Source organism: Salminus brasiliensis, chromosome 11 (assembly GCF_030463535.1).
Source record: "Salminus brasiliensis chromosome 11, fSalBra1.hap2, whole genome shotgun sequence".
Taxonomy (NCBI): Eukaryota; Metazoa; Chordata; class Actinopteri; order Characiformes; family Bryconidae; genus Salminus; species Salminus brasiliensis.
In genome coordinates, this window is record NC_132888.1 from 28796442 (window position 1) to 28819254 (window position 22813).

A 22813-nucleotide genomic window follows, 5' to 3' on the forward strand; every position below is an offset into this window, starting at 1 on the left:
TAAGCTAAGCTAGATGTAAGTAATTGCTTTATCCTAATGCTATTGGTGTCCCCCCCCCCCCCCCCCCTTATAGGTTAACTGTGGCTCCTAGAAGACCCACTCACCAGCGCCCTCATTCCCTTAGGATCTGCAACTCTGGCAGGCTGGTTGGCTGTCACTCTATCTGCAACTGTCTATGGCTGTCTGCATGTCCATGTGCAACGCTTGCTGCCTGGCTATTCATGTGTATCTCTGGTTGGCTGCCTGTTCTTTAGCATCTCTAGCTGTCTCTCCATTTAAAACTCTGGTTGCCTTTTCATTTACACCTGTGTGGCTGTCTGCTTGGCCATTTGTTTGCAATTCAGTGTCTGTCTGTCAATGTGCAACTCTGGCAGTCTTTCTGACTATGCATTTGCAACCATGTTTGACTGTATGTTCCTTTGTCCATCTACACCTCTCTCTGGCTGTCTGTAAAGCTGCAGTTCATTCTGTTTAGATTCTGGCAGCTACTCTGACTGGCTGTCTATGCATGTGAAACTCCCTATCCATCTGCAAATGTATGATAATCCCTCTGCAACTTTGTTTGGCTGGCTGTCAGGTGCAGTGATGGCTTTCTTTCTGACTATGTGTCTGCGTCTCTGTTGTTGTGTGCTGCTTTGACTGTTTATCCATGTGCAACTCTGTGGCTGGCTGTCTTTCTGACTGTGCGTCTGTAACTATATTTGGCTGTGTGAATGTCCATCAACACTCTCTGGCTTGTCTGTCCATCAGCACTCTTTGGCTGTCTATGAATCTGCAATTTTTTTGCGTTCTGTTTAAACTCTGATGGCTGGCTGTCTATCCATGTGCAGTTCAATGGATGGCTGTCTTTCTGACTGTTTGGCAGTGTGTATTTCGCTGTTTGTCCATCTACAACTGGTTGACTGGGTGGCTGTCCATTTTAAACTGTGTCTGTCTGCAACTGTGTGTGGCGCTGTTTGCATGTCCATGTGCAACTTTGTGGCTGGCTGGCTTTCTTTCCATGTGTGATTCTGTGGCTGGACTGGCTGTCCTTGTGCAACTCTGGCTGGCTCGCTGGCTGCTTACCGTTCTGCATCTCTGTCTGTCTCCATCTAAAACTCTGCAATTCATCCTGCTAAGGCTCTGGCAGCAACTCTGGCTGTGTTTATCCATATGAAACGCTGTATCCATGTGAAACTGTCTGACTATCTGCATCTCTGGCTGGTTGTGTCTATCTGCAACTGTGTGGCAATTTAGTGGCTAATTTTCTTTCAATGTGCAGTTCTGGCTGGCTGGCTGGCTGGCTGGCTGGCTGTTTTTCCGACTATGCATCTGCAACTCTGTTTGACTGTATGTCCCTTGGCTTTCGGTCCTTCTGCATCTCTGTCTGTCTGTCTGTCTGTCTGTCTGTCAATCTATACCTCTCTGGTTATAAATGTGCAGTTCATTCTGTTTAGACTCGGGTTCCAACTCTGACTGTCTGCAACTGTGTTTGTCTTTAAATCTGCAGCTCTGTGGTTGTTTTTCTGTTCATCTGCAGCTCGTTCTATTTTACCCATCTACAAATCTGTAGCTCGCTGTCTGTCCACCTGCAACTCTGGCTGGCTGGCTGTGATGTGGTAGTGTGGCTTCAAGCAGATGTGAAGGACGCTTCACCACAAGCACACAGCTGAATACTTCCAGGTAAGTTACAGTGATATTGAATTTATGAAACAAGTCAAAGGAAAATGTATATAAAAAATAAAACAGAACAGAACACAAATGAGCTCACTCAGTCGCGCACTCTATTAAATTTATATAGATTTATAACCTCAAGATTGGATTAATGTAATGCTGCTATGGTAGGAAGTTTATGTAAATCTTTAAATAAGCTCAGGGTCATTAAATAAGTTCAGAATGCAGCGGCTTGACTGCTCACTAGAGCTTGAAATTGTGACCACATGTGTCTATTCTCTCGTCCCTGCACTGGATTCCAGTTAAATTCCATGTTGATTATAAAATACTTCTTCTGAAATGAGTCTCTCGATTGTTTGTCCCCACAGCATCTTGGAGAACTTCTTAAACCCTACAACCAGTAACGTACATTTCTTTTGCAGGATTCTGGACTACTATCAGTTTCCCACTTCAGAAGAAGCAACTCTGGGGGTATTCTAATCATGCTGCTGTAGCCTGTTTTCATACTAACACTGTTCTGTCCTGATCTGATTACAGGTTCTGATTATTATTGTCTTTCTAATCTACGTTTACAGGTTGTACACCAGTCTGCTCATACTCTTAAATCCCTTTCTTAATTTTCTTCTTGAAAATGGCCCAGAACATTGTGCACCCTTGACCTCCTTTCAGGCCCCCAGGAATCTGGTTCCTATCCTTTTTCACACACAAGGACAATGCACCACCTAATGTTTAGTTAGTCAATCATACCGATGTCTCTTGTGAGTTTCTGTGTTCAAAACAAAGTGTTTCATCCAAACTGGCTGAGCTGTTCTGTACGGGATGATAGAAATCCATGTTTGGTAAATGGAAAATGTTTATGGACTGATCATATGGATTGCAGTGCTTGTGCTCGAGACTGCTGTATTATCCTGTTCATTCGAGGCCTTTTTCTCAGAGTGGTAGATATGTCTGTTTCTTTGCAAATGTATTTTGGCCACAATTCTGTCTCTACTGTTATGACCTTGATCAATTCTACCCGTGTCATTTGTACAGTAAGTCCTGTGGCAAAAGAGGCCTGAATTTAGGGAAGGAACATTTTTATTGTATCCAATCCTTTTGAGTATGTTTATGTAGTTAGGACTTTCCCTGTGAATCAAGGCCTTGTTTTATCTAAGATGTGTTTTAAATGTGCTTGAAACCTTTACTGTTTTTTTTTGTTGTTGATGTTTTAAGCTTGCCGTGATCTGACTCCCACCCTACCCATTGGATCTCCTAACCCCTTGTTTTCCCCCCTCCTTTCTGTTCTCTCTCTCTCTCTCTCTCTCTCTCTCTCTACCATGTATTGAGATGCCCAGTTCCAGCTATTCCATCCTTGTACCACCAGACCTGGCTCTCGACTATCCTACAGCCCACTGTCCTGATCTAGAGCCTCGTGTTGATTCATCCTCACCTCACTGCATGACCATGCATACCTGCCTGGACTTCAACATTTCACTCACGTTTTCATCTTTTATGGCTTGACGGCGCATTTCCATATTCTCTTAATTCAGTATTGATTTATTGTTTTTATTCCTGGGTTTTATTCTAGGTATTTATACCCAGATCTCTGTTAAATGCTTTGTGATGACATTCGTTGTTTTATAAATAAACTTGAATTGATTTTATAAGGCTTTTTTCCCCTTTTATCTATTTTGTTTTTTGCCAATGTTTCAATACCACTCCCTTTTCCTATTATTTATTACTTGTTGACACTTTGAACATATAGTCGAGTGATGACGCCAACTGCTCGTACTTTCCTGCTTTAGAGAAACTAGGGCTGTCAGCTTGTATATCATATATACTCTTCTATATTCTGAAAGCAGTGTGTGCAGTCTTTAATCCCTTATTTTTCACTAATAATAATAATCATAATACATGTAACATTTGCTGTTACTTTACTTTGTGTGTTATTATAGTAGTCTAGTGGTTATAGATTTAGTCTCTATGTATACCAGGCTATGTAGAAGTCACAACAGTAAAAGTCAATACAAAAAACAACGGGGAGATTGCCTCTCCAAGGCCAAGTGAGGTGAGGGTCCCGGAGAGCAGGAGATAAGAACTAATAAACTGCTGTTATATTTAATATATGCCGGAGTTAATCGTTTAGACACTACAGTCTATTAGACGTCTAAATTAAACAGCCCATAATGTTGCATATTAATGGTTTTCAAATGCTGCCATGGAGTTTCAGTTCATAGTTTCTCAAATGAATCTGGGTCTGGGTTCATGTTGGGAAATAAGGACTGTTTACACTCATTATGGAACTTAAAGGTGAAGGTCACTTGAGGTCAGTCTGAAACCACGTTAAGGTCATTTTTTCCAGGCCTCCTCATACTGTGGTTATTAGCACAACAAAACGGAGACAGTTCAGGGTAAAGAGACATAAGTAGACAATTCAGTCCAGTTTCACAGAGATTACACTGATTCAGGATGAAAAGCGACTCAGCAGCGCCACCTACAGGTCAGACATATCTGCAGCAGCAGCTCCAGTCATAGACTCACTTATTAACGAGGCTAATCGTTTCATCTTAAGGCATTTTAGCACATTAAATATGTAAATATTGCCATTGTTAATAAATAATGACAACCACAATAATAATTTCCTTTATGTATTACAGATGTGATGTTTTAAATGATACAGTTGTTTTCAATAATAATAATGATAATAAATAATTTATTAGTTACTGTCATACCTGGTCAGACGTGGCAGTGAACACAAGGAAACACTTGCAGGGATGGACGATGCAGGACTTTAATGTAACCTGGGCAAAAGTAAACAGACACAACAAAGCAAAGCACAACCGGGGGAACAGCAATCTAATGCACAGAACCAGAAACAAAATCAAAACCTCACAACTCAAACTGGACACAGTAACACAGCTGGGACTGGGAGGAAGCTGAGCAGTATTCAGGAAAACGAGAAACACATCAAACAAAAGCAGAACACTAGACGGAGCTTGGGCCAGGAGAAAGAACACAAGTGAGGTGTTGAAAAAACAATGAACAGAAACCTGGAAGCAGAAAAACCAACAAACCAAAACAATGAAGGAAAAACAGAGAAGAAAGACTTCAGTGAAACAGGGAGGCATCAGGGCTTAGATTAGCAGAGCAACAAGGATAACAGACATAAGACCAAACAGGCAACGACAGGATCGGTCCACTTCCTCTTTGAGCAGAGCGTAGAGCGCAGTAAGGTCTGTAACAGAGCTGATTCACGACAACGAGAGAAAACAAAGCCACGGCTTAAGAAGCTCCAGTCCCAGCTGACCTTGATCCGCTTAATGAGGGAAGCCGGCTGCTGAGCGCGTGCCAAGGGCCTGACAGTTACAGGTATTACACTGTATTAATTCATTTATATCATTTATTTTACTATTAATAATAACGGTTATGTTTACAGTTTTAAATATTTGAATATATTTATATCGCCATTATTGTTAATTATAAATGAACAACAACAACAGTAATAATAATGATGTCCTTTATTCATTACTTGAAATTCCTTGCACTGGTCCTTGGCGAATAAAGAATTCTGATGGAGCTGGTTAGCAACGGTAACTAAGGGGCGGGGCAGGTTGACTGTGACATCACTATGTTCCAGTGCTTTTTTCAGCGTGGAGAGCGTGAGAGACAGACGTCACCTCTTCAGTTAGACTGGAAATGGAGGAGAAGAAGGAGAAAGACGTGAGTGGAGCTCAGAGCTCATAAACACAACACTACTGATCAACATGGGTAATTAAGATCATCGTTAAGCTAATTATAATATACAGTGTTTACCATCAATACATTTATTCATCGTTAACTAGAGAGTGATTGTGGCTCAGTAATGTTGCTGTGTTTGTTGCTAAGGTGTTGCTATGGCATATAGTTGGTACATTAGCTCATTCAAAATGTCTGGCTAATAGATCTCTGTCCACAAACTTTTGTCCACTTGATGCTTGGTCCAGAAGCTCCTCCATGCACAGACAGGACTGGAGAGCAGTGGAGATAAAGGGCACCGCTCCCGTTCTCTCAGCTGTGTGTGGGAGAGCTGCCCATTGTGACATCATCTCTGAACATTCCGCCATTCATTCCTTTTTTATGCCCTTAACATTGAGGACATTCAAAGAGATGACTTACCCCATAGAACCTCCCCTTATAGAACCTCCCCTTATAGAACCTCCCCATAGAACTTACCCCATAGATCCTCCCCATAAAACCTTTTAGAATCTCACCTTAGAACCTCCCCTTAAAACCTTATAGAACTCACCCCATAGAACCTTATAGAACATCCCCATAGAACCTCCCTGTAGAACCTTTTCCTGCTCTGGTCTCTGTGAGGAGTTTGGTGTGTTCTCCCCATCTCTATGTGGTTTTCCTCCGGTTGCTCTGGTTTCCTCCCACAATACATGGTAAGTGAATTGGCTATGCTAAATTGGCTATGGTGCCCCCTAGGTGTGAGTGTGTGTATTACAGTGTATTACAGTGGACACTCGTAATAAACAGATTACTAGTGTCCACTGCCATTCTCTCAGCATTAGTAATACGTAGTGGCCTTAAGGTTAAACTGCTGTCTGTGCCGACTTTAAAAACTCTTATTTTACCCACTTGCTGCTCCTGTTCTCACCCTTCCTTCCTACTGCTTCCTTTCTATAGTGGAGGTGAGAAGGAGAGGACAAGACTGAACAGGGATATTGGAGCTGATTCAGATCAGAACTGATTTTGACTGTTGATGAACTCAGACAATCACAGCAATCACTTGCAGACATGCCCCTAGTTCTCCAGGTAGCCAACTGGAGGGCCAGCTGATTTGTATTTGTGTGGCCTTTCCTTAATGTTTTACACCGAGCATCAACAACATAGCAGCACATGCAAAGCTCAGAAGGGAAACCACAGCCGGCCTCCTCCACACTGTCCCCCCTGTCTGAATGTGTGAGCAGTGACGCTGCCCTAGTTACTCACATCTGTCACTAGAAAGTGTTTCAGCAGGTGCTCGAAGAAGCTTTCCTCACCTCTTCTGGAATTGAGACAGTCAGAGATTTAATAAAGAAAACACATCCAGTTCAGCAGACGGAAACACGTTGTTACTAGGAGAGGGTCAACAGAGGATGGTCAGACTGGTTGGAGCTGACAGAAAGGCTACAGTGACTCAGAGAATCACTCTGTACAGCTGTGGAGAGCAGAACAGTGTCTCAGGTGAGGTGGATGGAGGAGCTACAGCAGAAGATCACGTCAGGTTCCTCTTCTGTCAGCCAAGAACAGAAAGCTGAGGCTGCAGTGGCTCAGCACAGGCTCACCAACACTGCACCACTGGAGTAACGTAGCCTAGTCTGAGGAGTCTGGAATTCTGCTGAGGAACACTACAGATAGGAGGGTCAGAATTTAGCACAAACAGGATGAATCCATAGACCCAACCTACCTTGTGTGAACATTCTAGGCTGGTGGAGGAGGTGTAACGGTGTGGAGAAGGTTTTTTTGGTTGACTTTGGGCCGTTCATACCAATCAATATTCTCTTGAATGTGTTGTTGCATCCCCATGTTGACCATGTGCATCCCTTCATGACCACAGTTTCCCATCTTCTAAAGGCTACCTCCAGCAAGACGTCTCTCAAACTGGTTTCATGACAATGGGTTCTGTGTTCTTCACTACTGGTTCTTCCCAGTCACAAGACCTGAATCCAGGGGAACACCTTTGGTTGAGATGGTTTTGGGACAGCCAGAAAGATAGCGTCATAAAAGCAGTCTCCAGGAGAGGAGCTGGATGGGTAGGAAGAAGCAGCAACATTCAAGGTTTCTGCACTCAGCCGGAGAGGGACAGGAAGAGGGTCTAATCAACTCTGCTGCTCCTCTGAGCTTAGTGGCTGAATGTGTATGAAGGCCTCCTGACTTTTCTGGTCAGAGTACGTCATCACCACTATCTAGTTTACATTAATGTAGTCCTCATCAGAGAACTCTGAATCCTCTGAGTTCTCATAATAATCTTCATCATCCATCTCAATCTCCACATGGGCAGTCGTGTGTGTGTTTGGCATCTACAGGATGATCATATAAGAACACACAAATGAAAAACTGGTTTACGACACAATTTTAGCCACAAAATGTCAATGTTTTCCAATATTATACTTCATTTCCAATATTAGAACCAGTACTGACTCAAATGACTATGATCTACACAGCTTACATAAACATTCACCTGCTGCTGATTTTCCAATGCTGGTTTTCCCACATCAGCATCTACATTGATGTAGTCATCATCAGAGTCACCGAATCTTTTTTTCTCTGGAAGAATTGTTTCTCCACTTTCATTATTATCATCTTCATCTTCACCTCCATCTTCTTCCTCAAACAGGTGATCCTGATCCTGTGTTTTTCTCCTACAGAATAATTGAGTCACAATACAGTTAAAATATGAGAAATATGAAAAAGCTTAAAACCACCTTATGTAGCAATTCACTTTCCTTTAACTCTGCCACATCTCTCAGTCCTAGCTTCACTTTTCAGAGGAGGGTCTGGTCTTCTCCCACAAAGCAAAAGCCACCAGAATTCCTCCATCTCTAATTCCAGAGTTCTTTAATTCTCTTACACCTGGTTCAGTACAACCCCAACTCCTCCCAGTACAACCAGAATTCCTCCCAGTACAATCAGAACTCTTCCCAGTACAATTAAAAGTCTTGCGAGTACAAACAAAACCACCACCAGTACAAGCGTAACTCCTCTCCGTACATCCAAAGTCCCTCCCAGTAGAACCAAATCCCCTCCCTTTACTGGGAAAAGAGTGAATTAGCAGATTTCATCCCACTAAGCAATCAGATTCCAGTCGGACAAACCAGAGAGGCATTAGACTATTAAGTGTAACAGGATGCACCAGATTAGAGTCCTCTCTTTGTTTAAGAGCGATTTCTGCTTTTTCATAATCATCATCCTCCTCCCCCTCAGTCTCCTCATTTTCCGCCGGGGCTCTGGCACCTGAAGAATTGTGTGGAGAGATAAATTAATAAATAAATAAATACATCTTTTCAGTGGTTAACCATCTTTTACAGCAGCACATTTCTCTACACTTTAAACAAGGGTTTTCTTAAAGGCCTCTTTATAAAACCATGACACCATTTTACATGGTTCCTTGCCTGGTTAAATTTTTTTATTTATTTATTTATTTTTATAGTTTTTCAGTATATTTTTACCAAAAGGCATTCTACACAGTACCTAGGTACACTATATGGACAAAAGTATTGGGACACCTGCTCATGCTCATTGTTTATTCTCAATATAGAGATCCACAACAACTCAACAAAGTAGTCTGCAAGAAGAATGTTTCTTTTTGTGATTTCTTATAGATTTTGTAAAATGTCTTCAAAATATAATGGATGATGCTTCATCCATTAGTTTTGAGATGAGTTGGGGAGTTTGGGATGAGGTGGGGTGGTAATCCTCACATCCATGCTCGTTCTGCAGAGAAGAAAATAAGATACTTTTTAATACCCTTGATTTCAGAAGAAATAATGAATGAGCAGGTGTCCACAAACATTTGGACACGTGTATCTACTCTCTGTTTACCTTCTGTGAGTTTCAATGTACCTCAGTAAACTGTCCTCTGAACAGAAAGTACTCACAGTGTCTACGATACGTCTTCTCAGCTTTCTGCAGTTTTTGCTTATTTCTCCCTTTGAGGAAAACAATGATCGGCACTGATACGAGTAACAGTCCTGCTGCTGCTGCTGAAAAACTGATGATGGGAACCAACGATACTGAGGGAGAAATTACTGTCAGAACATTTACACTTCAGGAGAACTAGTCCAGAAAAACGATGAGCTCATCTTATTACTGTAACTTTCACAGTGACGGCCAAGAGTTCCGTGTTGGAGGATCTAAAAGAGCGTGAAGACACAGTTACTTCATAAACACAGCTGTGGTTTCCCTGGTGGACATAATCAGCCTCAGGGAAGGAGAAGGTGGTTGAGTGGTTAACAGCTGACTGAGTTTTGGTGATGCTGGATTCACCACTGAACTCCAGGTGGAAGGAGCCTCCTGGATACTGCGGTTGAACGGAGCAGATGATGGAGCTGTAGCTCCTGGTCACTTCAGGCCCTTCAAGCCACCAGTGAAACACTGGTGAAGCACTGAAGGAGATGTTGGGCTGCAGCAAATTCACTGGAAAAGAAGAGGAACTGGTATCAGTAGCTGTAAACTGGTACAACATTCACACAGGCCACATTGTGATTGCAGCAGCTCACCCACAGTGGCTGTTCACACATACAGCAGTTCTCTGTGGAAGCTACTGTTTGTGAGCTGATGACAGCCAGACAGATACCAGTTAAGTTGCTCTACTAAAAATAGATAATGGCCAATGACCAAATGTTTGTTGACACACCTTCTAATGACTGAATTCAGCATCTTTAAGGTGCACCCATTTCTGACACAGATGTGCAAACAGCATGCAGCTTGTCTAGTGCTTGTAGAAAAGTACTGCCATTAGAATAGGACACTTTTTATGGAGCAGATAGTAAACATGAACCTTCTTGCGCCATGCCTGATGTCAGGCGTAGGTTAGAGGGGTATAAAACCACCCAGCATTGAGCTGAATTATGGTGGTGCTCCATCTAATAGTTGAGGTGGTGGGGTGGTGATCGTCCAACATCCTGACCTCACTAACGCTCTTGTCACTGAATGCAATCAAATCCTCACAGCAATGCTCCTCCAAACTCTAGTAGAAAGCCTTCTTCCCTGAACAGTAGAGACAGTTACTCCAACAAAAGCAGGATAAATACTTTTTTATATCCTTCATTTAGAAGAAACAATGAATGAGCAGGTGTCCAAATACTTTTGTCCATATAGTGTAAATCACAGAATTCTTGATATATATATAATATTCTCTTTAATTTTCATTGGTTCTTATAACTTCATATAGTCCATACCTGTTCTCTAAACAGAGCAGCACATGCTAAGCACAAAACTGGCCGGGTGTGAATCCGGTAGTGGCACACTTTTTTTTTATGGACGTTTTTAGACAGCCAGTAGCAATCCGTGCTGCTCACATATGATTACAGAATGCTGCTACTACTACTGCAGTCAGATGAGCTTATTATAAAGCCATTCTCTGTGCTCTTACCCACAGTGATGCTGATGGAGTTGCTCCTGTGTGATTTGTATAAGATGTTACAGTGGTCACAGCTGTACTGGACTGCTTCCCCAGGTGAGACGAGTTTGAGGTGTTTAGGGTGAGGTTTGGGCTCTCCAGGGCGTCTGTTAAAGGAATGTGATTAGTCTCTGATCATTGATGGTGCCAGTTAGTTTTTGTTATTAAGAAACCTCTGACTTCTGACTTATAAAGACTACATGCACAGTAAAGTTCCCAGTGTTAAATCAGCACTTAAGTAATCAATACAGTTCAGCTCACCCTTCTAACACTATGCAGTGTAATAGTACAGTCTAATAACAGAAGTTAATGGAAGCTCTGTGTGTCTTATTGACCAGGATGCTTCTTGGTCTGCTAGCTTGCATGACATCCAGGTAATCCAAGTACATCCTGGATACATGTGGTTTTTTAATCATGCTGAATATACCAGCTACAGTGTGTGCAAACCTGGTGAAGACAGGAAACGTTTGACCTGTCATTGCCAACAAAGGTTATGTTACAAAGTTTTGAGTTGAACCTTTGTTATTGACCAAATACTTATTTTCCACCAAAATTTACAAATAAATTCTTTACACATCCTACAATGTGATTTCCTGGATTATAGTTGAAGTGTACCTATGATGAAAATTACAGGCCTCTCTCATCTTTCTTTAATAAATTATTATAAATTAATTATTAAATACAACAAATGAAAATCTCAATAAATAAGCTAAAAATAAAGAATGACATTCACCTGTTAATGTTATTGTCATGGCGTGTACGGCCAGACCTGAAGGGATGAACACTCGCAGAGATGGAAATCAAAGCATGATACTTTATTAACCAAATACAAAACAAAGAGATATGAACAGCAAAGTGCAGCAACATGGGCAAAACCATGAACAGAACCAAAACACCACAAATCAGATGGCGAACAAAACAAACCCGGGACTGGGAGGAGCAGGGAGCTGAACGAGAGTGAAACGAGGGGAGAACTAAAGGGGCGATAAACACAAAGCCACAAGCCTCGCTTGGGCAGAGAGGGGAGATACAAAACTAAGGACAGAGCTGAGCTCTGTGTACAAACGAAGGTAGCTGGGGAACTAGCCGCTAGACCAGCAAGCAAGGCCGACCTAACCTGAACCTGCAGAGTACTAAAACGTAGGTCGCCTTGGAACCTGAGCAGGAAGCGAATGTAACACGCTTGCCTCTCGAAACAGACTATGATATCGTAAACACACAGGGGTAGCTGGAGAGCCAGCTGCCAGACTAGAAAGCAGGGCAGACCTAACCTGAACCTGCAGAGTACTGCCTAAAATGTAGGTCGCCTTGGAACCTGAGCAGGAAGCGAACGTACCTCGCTTGCCTCCGAGTCAGATGGAGAATCTCTCCTAAACATGGACTGCAAAACTAGAGCTGAGCTGAACACGGCCGTAACGCGTGATGAATCCCAGAGCGTCACAGTCAAGTCAAGTCAAGTCAAATTTATTTGTATAGCGCTTTTTACAACTGTTGTCGTCACAAAGCAGCTTTACATAATTATTACTTAATAAAGAACAGAGACAGAGAAGAAAGAAGAAATAACATGAAGCGTCAAAGACCCCCATGAGCAAGCCAACGGCGACAGTGGCAAGGAAAAACTCCCTCAGAGCTGGAGGAAGAAACCTTGGGAGGAACCAAGACTCACAAGGGGGACCCATCCTCCTCTGGCCAGACTGTTTTAAACATTAATGATAAAAATTACCAAACCAGGTACAACAGAAAGTTAATAACTAAAAACTAGAGCTGAGCTGAACACGGCCGTAACGCGTGATGAATCCCAGAGCGTTACAGGGATTCCGGTCGAGTCAATTCACGGCAGAGAACAAAGGGAACTACACTTCTTTAGTACACCCAGTCCCAGGTGAAACACATGAACAATGAATCAACACAAATAAACAGACACGATCAGGAAGTCCCTATTTGGGCCTGTGGGCAGCGGCTCGGGATCGCCCCGGGGGAGGGCACGATAATGAGGGCTTGACAGTTATAGCTTTATGGTAACAGTAGGGGGCATTGGCATCTTTCAGAACCAATATTCTGTAGACAATGGTAAACAATTATTTAATACTTAAATATACTTTTGTAATTTGTAATTACACTGATTATTCTTATGTATATGATTATTATTATTTTTTTATTACTATGATTATTTAATATATTTTTAATTATAATAATATTTTTGAACATCCAGTGAACAGTTTAAACTCACCCGGCATATCGAGAGTCTCTACACCCAACTGAATGATGCGTGGAAGAATCGCCATCTAGCGATCATTATATGTCAGTAACAGCTTCCTTGTATAAAGACTCGCTTCCCGGCGCTTCTCGTGACATTCAGGGTGAGATGGTAAATATTTGTTGTCGTTCCTTGTGTAACATTTCCTATATTTAATTTAACATAAAACACGACTCATATGAGGGGTTAGGTTGGGTGGTGTACGCCACTGTTTCCTTCAAATATTTCTTTAACTAGAAGCTGAGTGAATATTTACTGCTGGAAAGTCTAATTTACACTGGAGAGTAATATCATTTTCCTTTATGCTTTAAAAATCTCCACAGGGGGGCGCCATTAGCGCAGCGATGTACTTGAAGTACTTGAGCAGCTTTGGTGTAGAGATGCTCACTGAGAAGCTTTTCAGAGTATTAACACAGTTCAGTGCTGTTGAAGCATTTGACTCCTGACTCCATGCTGCCACCTAGCGTCTAGTTTAATCTCCTACAATGACCGTTTCTGTCGTTTAATACAACTACACCTTTAATACAACGGAAATGTCAATTTGATATTTTCAAAATTAAATTAATATACCACTGATATAATTCTCATTCTTATTAATTTACTTACTATTTGACCTAAAAATGTCTCTCTCTTCTTTCTGTTTTACACACTTTCACACATTCTGGAAAGTGGGCGTCAGAGGGACTGAGACAAAAGTATTAAGTTATTCAGACAAAATCTAAGATAAAAGTCTTGATTAATGGATCAGTGTATAAATGTAGCCGGTCCTCTTTACATCCGGGATACCCGTCCACGACTCTGCGTTGTGTCCAGCTGCACAGAGAAACAGGCTGGACTCCGTCTGCTGGTTCAGCCTGGTTCTTCTCCTCGACCGTGCTCCAGCCCGTCTAAATGAAATGAAGAGATGCAGTTCACTAAAGAGAAGCAGCCTCTGTCTCCTCAGTCATGCTGCAGCACAGACTAGCTGAGCTACAGGCTAAGCTTAATACACTGCATTCAACCCATATTCACTTCCTAATCAATGCTGAACGAGTCTGTGTGTGTCTGTTGTGAGTGTTGGACCCTCATCTGTTTAGAAGCATACTGTCCTAATTGCTGCTGCTCCAACATTGCATTTAAACCACTCCCATTTGTTCAAAGGTGAAATTTCCAGTAGTGAAATATCTTCAATTAAGCAAAAGGTTACTATTAAATTTCCTAATTGAATTCAAAGGTGATTTACATTTGTTCAAAGAGAGGAAGAAGGGAACTGAACAGTGATCAGTTAAAGGAGATGCTGAAATTTCACAACTTTAAATACTATCCGTCATATTGTGAGAGATTAACCAGTAGTGTAGCCTTGAACACTGAGCATTATTGGAAGCATTAAACCAGGTGTACTGTCTGGCATTGGGGTTTCTTGTCCTCCAACAGTTTGTCAGATTAGTATTGGAGACTAAGTTATTGAAAATATAATCAAAAAGATGCTGCTGCCCTCTAGAGGGAAGATGGTCAACTGAGTCGTCTGGAACTACAATAAAGTCTTCTCCTATAACCACCTGATCTGTCCAGTATTTTACCTCCCATTACTTTATCTTCCTACAAAGGTCTGCTTAAAATAGCCTAAACCTCAACTGAATCTAAAACTGACACTAAGCCTAACTTTAAATCCAGCCTAAACCTCAGCTGAACCTAAAACCGATGTCAAGCCTAACTTTAAATCCAGCCTAAACCTCAGCTGAACCTAAAACTGATGTCAGGCCTAACTTTTAATCAAGCCTAACCTGAGCTGAACCTAAAACTGACACTAAGCCTAACTTTAAATCAAGCCTAAACCTCAGCTGAACCTAAAACTGATGTCAAGCCTAACTTTAAATCAAGTCTAAATCTGAGCTGAACCTAAAACTGACACTAAGCCATGGTGGACATTTTTTAAATAAGCAGAAATCACTATTAATGCTCCAAAGTAATATATTTATTGAAAAGCTTTCGGCCGGGGAGAAGCTCCTGGCAAATACTCCGAGATCTCTGAAGGTTGACCAAGTTACAAAAGGTCATATATATCTTCCCAAAGGGGTGTTGTCACTTTCCATTGATTCACAGAAGACAAAGAAGTTATTGAAGTGCATTGGTTACACCTAACTGTGATATGAATAAACAAAAGGGCGTTAACATACATGCATATTTAATGAAGAGGAAGGAAGCTCAAATATGTTTTTTAGAAGCCCCTCACACCTGGAGATACCCAAACGAGTTGGTATGCAACTTCGAGGTCACTCGAACAATAACTCACTGTGGCCAGCATAGAGAAAACAGATAAGGTCTACACTTGGGATCGGAGGAGTAGCTAGTTTGTTCCACTCCGGCTGAAGGGGAGTAACTGATTTGTGGTCTCCTTCATATGGAGCAGTAAAAGTCCACCCGAAAGTTTTGATTAAGTGCGTAAGTCTAGTAGTATGTTAGCCTGGATATAATTTACTAAGAGAATGATGATGAAATGAAATACATATGGTATATGTGAGAGATAATAGATCACCTGACTATGTACTACTATGATCTCAAAACCACATTTCCTCCCTTTAAACATAAAATGTCAAACAAAGATTCTAACTGTTCAGAACTAGTTGATCTGAATTTAGATCTATGTCCACGATTCCAATGACCTCTACATGTCATAAAATCTAATACAATTGTTCATAAAGATAGGAGAGAGCGAAGTATAAGTAAGAACAAGTGTAACACAAAGGTCAAAGTCCTGTCTGTTTCCCTAAAGAAAATTTTAACACACTAGACGGAAAACAGTGGAAACCACAGCAAACTTGTCGACAAGCATCTGCTTCTGGGCCACTACTCCGGGCCAGCGTTGGTTTCCATGGCATGGAAACAACCGTCTTCTGCCTAGTGGAGTTTTGCACTACATAGGAGACGTTGGGCATAACAGGGAGAGGTTACTAGCACGTCACCTGATCACCTGGATCTTCAGTTTTAGACACAAAGCTGTCTGGAACAGTCTCTCTCTTGCAATGTGAGCAGTGGATCCATGAGCCTTCCTTCGATAGGTTTTCACTACCACCCAGTCACCGACTTTCACAGAGTGTAGAGGACCCTCAGCACTCACTGGCAACACCTCTTTCACCTGTGAATGAACAGACTGAAGAGTTTTGCACAGTGCACTCATATAATCAATCATGTGATCATCGACCTGCTGTAGAGAGCATTCAACTGGCCTGTAAAGAGAAAGGTTAGGAAAACCACATAATACTTCCATTGGGCTCAGTCCTGTTTGGCGGTTTGAATTATTTGATGGTCTGGTTTAGACTTTCCCATGCACCAGCCGACTGCGGATGATAAGCGCAATGTGTTTTCAAATCAATTTTCAAAGCACCAGAAAGATGTTGGATCAGTTTGTTCTAAAAGTGCTTGCCATTGTCTGATGAAATTTTTACTGGAACTCCAAAGGAAGTACTCTAGTAATTACTTCCCTTAGCAAGCATTTTGCTACTGCGAGTGTGTCTTGTTTTCCACATGGAAAGCACTCTGGACATTTGCTGAACAATGATTATCAGACAATACCAGTAATTGTGGCATGGTGTTAGCTCAATGAAGTCAATCATAATGTGTTCAAATGGAAAATTTGGAGTAGGATGTGCCGATTGAGCTGTCGTGTCATTTTCCCTATGTTATGTTCATACAAATGACTCAGGATTTGCAAAACTTTTCTGCAAATGTTGAAAAACCTGGCGCCAACCAGTGTTTGTTCGCTGTTGCTACCATCGGCCCTTTTGATACATGGTCCAATCCGTGTATCAATTTCGCCAAAAAGGGAAAGCAAAAGCTTGGAAGTGCCATGCGGCCCCTTCAGAATCACACCACAATCCTGATTGTGCATCATTCTCGACACAATACATCATATTCATTTATGTAACAATTTCTTCTGCTAAATAAAGATTATTCCTGCCTGAAAGACCAGAAAACAACATTCAAACATTTTTAACCACTGAAACCACTGAAGTCCTATAATTGTTGATTAAAAGTGTGTTAAGTTGTTTTCCTCTGTTGCCCGCCAAGTGACGGCATTTCACCACTAGATTACAGTGTATCCTTTTTGATGTGATTTTTTTCAACAAGTGGAATTAAGAAATAGCTACAAATATTGATCCCAAAATGTCCAGGAAAAGAAAAATTGATGCCGATGGAAGACAGTTTCAAGAGAGATGGGAAGGCGAATACATGTTTGTGCTTCAAGGAGAAAAAAAACGGTATGTCTTTTGTGTTATGAGGCGGTGGCAGTTGTCAAGGAGTACAATTTACGTCGGCACTTTGATACCAAACACGGAGCTAAGTATGCCAAAGTTAGCCTTCAAGAAAAGCAACAAATTGTACAAGAATTAAAAGGCAAACTGCGATCGCAGCAGAATATGTTCACAAGAGCTACGGCCCAAAACAACGCAGCTGTGAAAGCTGGCTTTATTGTAGCTGAAGAAATCGCTCGCGCATCTAAGTCTTTTTCAGAGGGTGCATTTTTGAAGCAGTGTATGCTGAAGGTCTGTGAGCAGCTGTGTCCCGACCAGAGAATTAGGGAACTTGCAGGAAACCTGGCAACACAGCTGGCCGCAGAGACGCGCAACTACATCACCTTTTCATTAGCGCTTGATGAAAGCACAGACAGCACGGATACAGCGCAGCTATCCATTTTCATTAGAGGCGGACCTCTCTGTCACTGAGGAGCTGTTGGATATAGCTGGCATGCATGGGACCACAACAGTACGGGACATTTTTGATGCGGTGGAGAAGTCCTTAAGTAAAAATGCATTGCCCTGAGAAAAATTGGTTGGATTAACCACAGACGCCGCATCTGTAATGTGTGGAGGAAAATCGGGCTTGGTTGGACTAATGAAAGAGAAAATGCAGAAGAGTCAAGTCAAGTCAGATTTATTTGTATTGCGCTTTTTACAACTGTTGTCGTCACAAAGCAGCTTTACATAAATAGTGATTAATAAAAGAGAGACAAAGAAGAAATAACGAATCAAAGACCCCCAATGAGCAAGCCAACGGCAACAGTGGCAAGGAAAAACTCCCTCAGAGCTGGAGGAAGAAACCTTGGGAGGACCCATCTGCTCCACCGTCAACAAACCTGAGTGATTGCGTGTAAGCTGCGAGACGACAGCTACAGCATCTCAGTGTACTTCAATTCCCTGGGTCTAATAAATTCTTTATGTGATGTGATTTTCAGAATTTTTTTTCTCATTTTGTCTCTCATAGTTGAGGTCTACCTATGATGTCAATTACAGGCGCCTCTCATTTTTTTAAGTGGGAGAACTTGCACAATTGGTGACTGACTAAATACTTTTTTTCCCCACTGTAGGAGAACTTTGTAGTTCTAGAATTACAGATTGTAGTCCTCCTGTTTCTCTGCATACTTTATTATGTAAAGTATCCTGTACGATTAGTGTGAGCTGAAAACATGGAAAATGGTGCAACTAATAACATTCAGTGGCCAGTGAATGGTAAACGGTGCCCATTACTTCTGGGATGAGCTGGGGAAACTTTAATCTTTCAGTTGGGGATGAGGTTGGGTGATGATCATCCAATATTCTGACCGCACCAATGCCCTTGTTGCTAAATGCAATCAAATCTTTACAGTGATGCTCCAAAATTTAAGATTCTGAAATCTCAAATAAAATATATTATAAATATAGATCATAACACATACAGACCTGTTTACAATGTAAGTCTCTTTCAAATATCTGTCCTTATCCCTGTAAAAATTATAGCAAAAAAGTACTAGCAGCACTTTATTATATTAAAAATATTATATTATATTTCATCTTAATGTTTCACCTCTAGATTTCAAACTGCAATTCATACTTATTTATTTCCACTTTTATTATTATTGTTATTATTAGTAGAAGGAGGAGGAGGATTAACAATGGACTTCCAATAATAAACAATAATTCACACAAACTCAAGAGAAGGAGAGAGGTGAAGAGCTAAAAAGTGGAGCTAAAATGAGATGATTAAACAGTGAAGCAGAAAAAAAACCCGCTTTAAAAACTACAGAGCTGTAAATCAGAACTTCTACTCCCACTGTCTCCCACTGCTCCCTTTACCTTCACTAAATAAGTCCTGTCTGCTTCAGACCGGAAATTCAGTTCCGCTTGCTGGAGCTTCATCTCCATCTGCTGGAAGCTAATCAGTTCATAGACCTCCTGGAGAAGATCGTTCCAGAAAAATGACTTTAATCTTACGTTTATCTCAGCAGTGTTAATATTACATTTATCTCAGCAGTGTTAATATTAATTTTATCTCAGCAGTGTTAATATTAAAAATATCTCAGCAATATTAATATTAAATTTATCTCAGTAGTGTTAATATTACATTTATCTCAGTAGTGTTAATATTATTTTTTTTCTCAGCAGCATTAATATTACATTTATCTCAGCAGTATTAATATTACATTTATCTCAGCAGTATTACTATTAAATATATCTCAGCAGTATTAATATTAAATATATCTCAGCAGTATTAATATTAAATATATCTCAGCAGTATTAATATTAAATAAATCTCAGCAGTGCTTTGTCAGGTCCACAGGCTTCAAGGTCCAGGACTTTTATGTTGACAGTCATTTATGTAGGACTCCATGTTTTCTGTCTAGTCCAGGTGGGCTTCATTATCCTGTGTAATGTGTTGTGATTAGGGTCACCTGGGAGCTGGGGGGTTTATAGGGAGCCAAAGCGAGCTCCTCCTCTCCGAGAATTATACTCGCTTCTTCAAGCTGTCTGGTTGTCTTCATGTTCATGTTCATGTTCATGTTCATGGTCGTCTATGGTGTTTTCTCTCGAGGACTTTGAATGAGAGTCTGTCCTCGTTCAGGAGTAGATCTCTTCAGGGTCTGCAGGTTGGGGGTCTTGAGGATTCGGCTAATCCGAGGGCGGTGCTCCGTCTGATCTGTCCTTCACTATCTCGCCTGACTCCCAACCGGCCCTCAGGTGGCTTTCATGTTCAGCTCATGTTAGTTTGTCTCGTTTGTTTGGTTTATTTATTCTTTCTTGTTATTGCTGAATTCTTGTTTCCCCTGTTTGGTTTAATAAAGTCTTGCATCGCACCGCGAGTGTTCACCCGTCATTGTCCTAACCAGTCCTGACCCAGCAGTGTTAATAATCTTACATTAATCTCAGCAGTTCAAGTAATAAATGTATCTCAATAGTGCTAATCCTAAATTTATGATTATGATTAGCACCATTGAGATACATTTATTATTTGAACTGCTGAGAGAAATTTAGGATTAGCACTGCTGAGAAATTTATCTCAGCAGTGTTAATGTTACATTTCTCAATAGTGCTAAATATTAAATTATCTCAGCAGTGTTAATATTAAATTTATCCCAGCAGTGCTAATCATAAGTTGATCTCAGCAGTGTTAATATTAAATTTATCTCCGCAGTGTTAATGTTAAATTTCTCAATAGTGCTAAATATTAAATTCTCAGCAGTGCTAATCATAAGTTGATCTCAGCAGTGTTAATATTAAATTCATCTGAGCAGTGATCATAACTTTCTCAGCAGTGCTAATCTTAGATTTATCTCCGCAGTGTTGATCTGAAATTTCTCAGCAGTGCTAATCTGATATTTCTCAGCAGTGCTAATCTGAAATTAATCTAATCAGTGTTAATATTAAATTCATCTGAGCAGTGATCATAACTTTCTCAGCAGTGCTAATCTTATATTTACCTCAGCAGTGTTGATCAGAAATTTACCTCAGCAGTGCTAATCCTAAATTTATCTCAGCAGTGTTAATCTGAAATTTCTCAGCCATGTTAATATTAATTTAATTATTAATTTTCTCAGCAATGCTAATCATAATTTTATCTCAATAGTGTTAATAAAAATAAATTCATCTTAGCAGTGCTAATCAGAAATTTACCTCACCAGAGCTTATTTTAATTTTCTCAGCAATGTTAATTTGACATTTATTTAAGCAGTGTTAATATTAAATTTATCCCAGCAGTGCTAATCATAAGTTGATCTCAGCAGTGCTAATCATAAATTAATCTCAGCAGTGTTAATATTAAATTGATCTGAGCAGTGATCATAACTTTCTCAGCAGTGCTAATCATAAATTTATCTCAGCAATGTTAATATTAAATGCGTCTCACCATCTTAAATGTACCTTAGCGGTATTAATCTTACATTTATTTAAGCAGTGTTAATATTAAATTCACCTCAGCAGTGCTAATCAGAAATTCACCTCAGCAGAGCTAATCTTAATTTTATGTCAGCAATGTTAATATGACATTTATTTAAGCAGTGTTGATATTAAATTTATCTCAGCAGTGCTAATCATAATTTTATCTCAGCAATGCTAATCATAATTTTATCTCAGCAATGTTAATATGACATTTATTTAAGCAGTGTTAATATTTAATCTCAACAGTGTTAATATTACATTTATCTGAGCAGTGATCATAACTTTATCTTAGCAGTGCTAATCATAGGTTTACCTCAGCAGTGTTAATATTAAATTTCTCAAGTGTTAATATTAAATTTATCTCAGCAGTGTTAATATTAAATTAATCTCAGCAGTGTTATTAAATTCATCTGAGCAGTGATCATAACTTTCTCAGCAGCGCTAATCCTAAATTTCTCTCAGCAGTGCTAATCAGAAATTCACCTCAGCAGAACTAATCTTAATTTTATCTCAGCAATGTTAATATGACATTTATTTAAGCAATGTTAATATAAAATTAATCTCAGCAATGTTAATATTAAATTCATCTGAGCAGTGATCATAACTTTCTCAGCAGCGCTAATCCTAAATTTCTCTCAGCAGTGCTAATCAAAAATTCACCTCAGCAGAACTAATCTTAATTTTTTTTTCAGCAATGTTAATATGACATTTATTTAAGCAATGTTAATATTAAATTAATCTCAACAGTGTTAATATGACATTTACCTCAACAGTGATCATAACTTTACCTCAGCAGTGTTAATATTAAATTTATCTCAGCAGTGCTACTCATAAATTTCTCAAGAGTGTTAATATTAAATTTCTCAGCAGTGTTAATATTAAATTCATGTCAGCAGTGATAATAATACATTTACCACAGCAGTGTTAACCTTACATTTATCTCAGCAGTGTTATTAAATTCATCTCAGCAGTTCAAATAATAAATGTCTCAATAGTGCTAATCATAATCCTAAATTTATCTCAGCAGTGTTAATAATAAATTTATCTCAGCAGTGTTAATATAAAATTAATCTGAGCAGTGATCATAAATTTACCTCAGCAGTGCTAATCATAAGTTTATCTCAGCAGTGTTAATATTAAATTTATCTCAGCAGTTCAAATAATAAATGTATCTCAATAGCGCTAATCATAAATTTCTCAGCAGTGTTAATATTAAATTTATCTTAGCAGTGCTAATCATAAGTTTACCTCAGTAAGCAGTGCCAATCCAAAATGTCTCTCAACAGTGCCAATCTGAAATTTATCTGAGCAGTGTTAATCTTAAATGTATCTCAGCAATGTTAATATTACATTTATTCAAGCAGTGCTATTAAATTTATCTCAGAAGTGATAATCATAACTTTGTCAGCAGTGTTAATATTAAATTTCTCAGCAGTGCTAATCCTAAATTTATCTCAGCAGTGTAAATCATAAATTCTCAGTAGTGTTAATGTTAAATTTGTCAGCAGTGTTAATATTAAATTTATGTCAGCAGTGATAATCCAGAATTTCTCAGCAGTGTTAATCATAAATTTATCTCAACGATGTTGATCAGAAATTTATCTCAGC

General features: G+C 40.0%; 1 protein-coding gene across 1 annotated transcript in view; it reads right to left on the reverse strand.

The window, feature by feature from the left end:
* Positions 1–9844, reverse strand: part of LOC140565092 (uncharacterized) — a 343121-nt gene extending 333277 nt beyond the window's left edge. The window contains exon 1 of the mRNA XM_072690904.1: positions 9482–9844. Coding sequence (XP_072547005.1) covers positions 9482–9844 — 363 coding nt within the window. The remainder of the gene's footprint in view (positions 1–9481) is intronic.
* Between the last annotated feature and the right edge of the window lie 12969 nt (positions 9845–22813).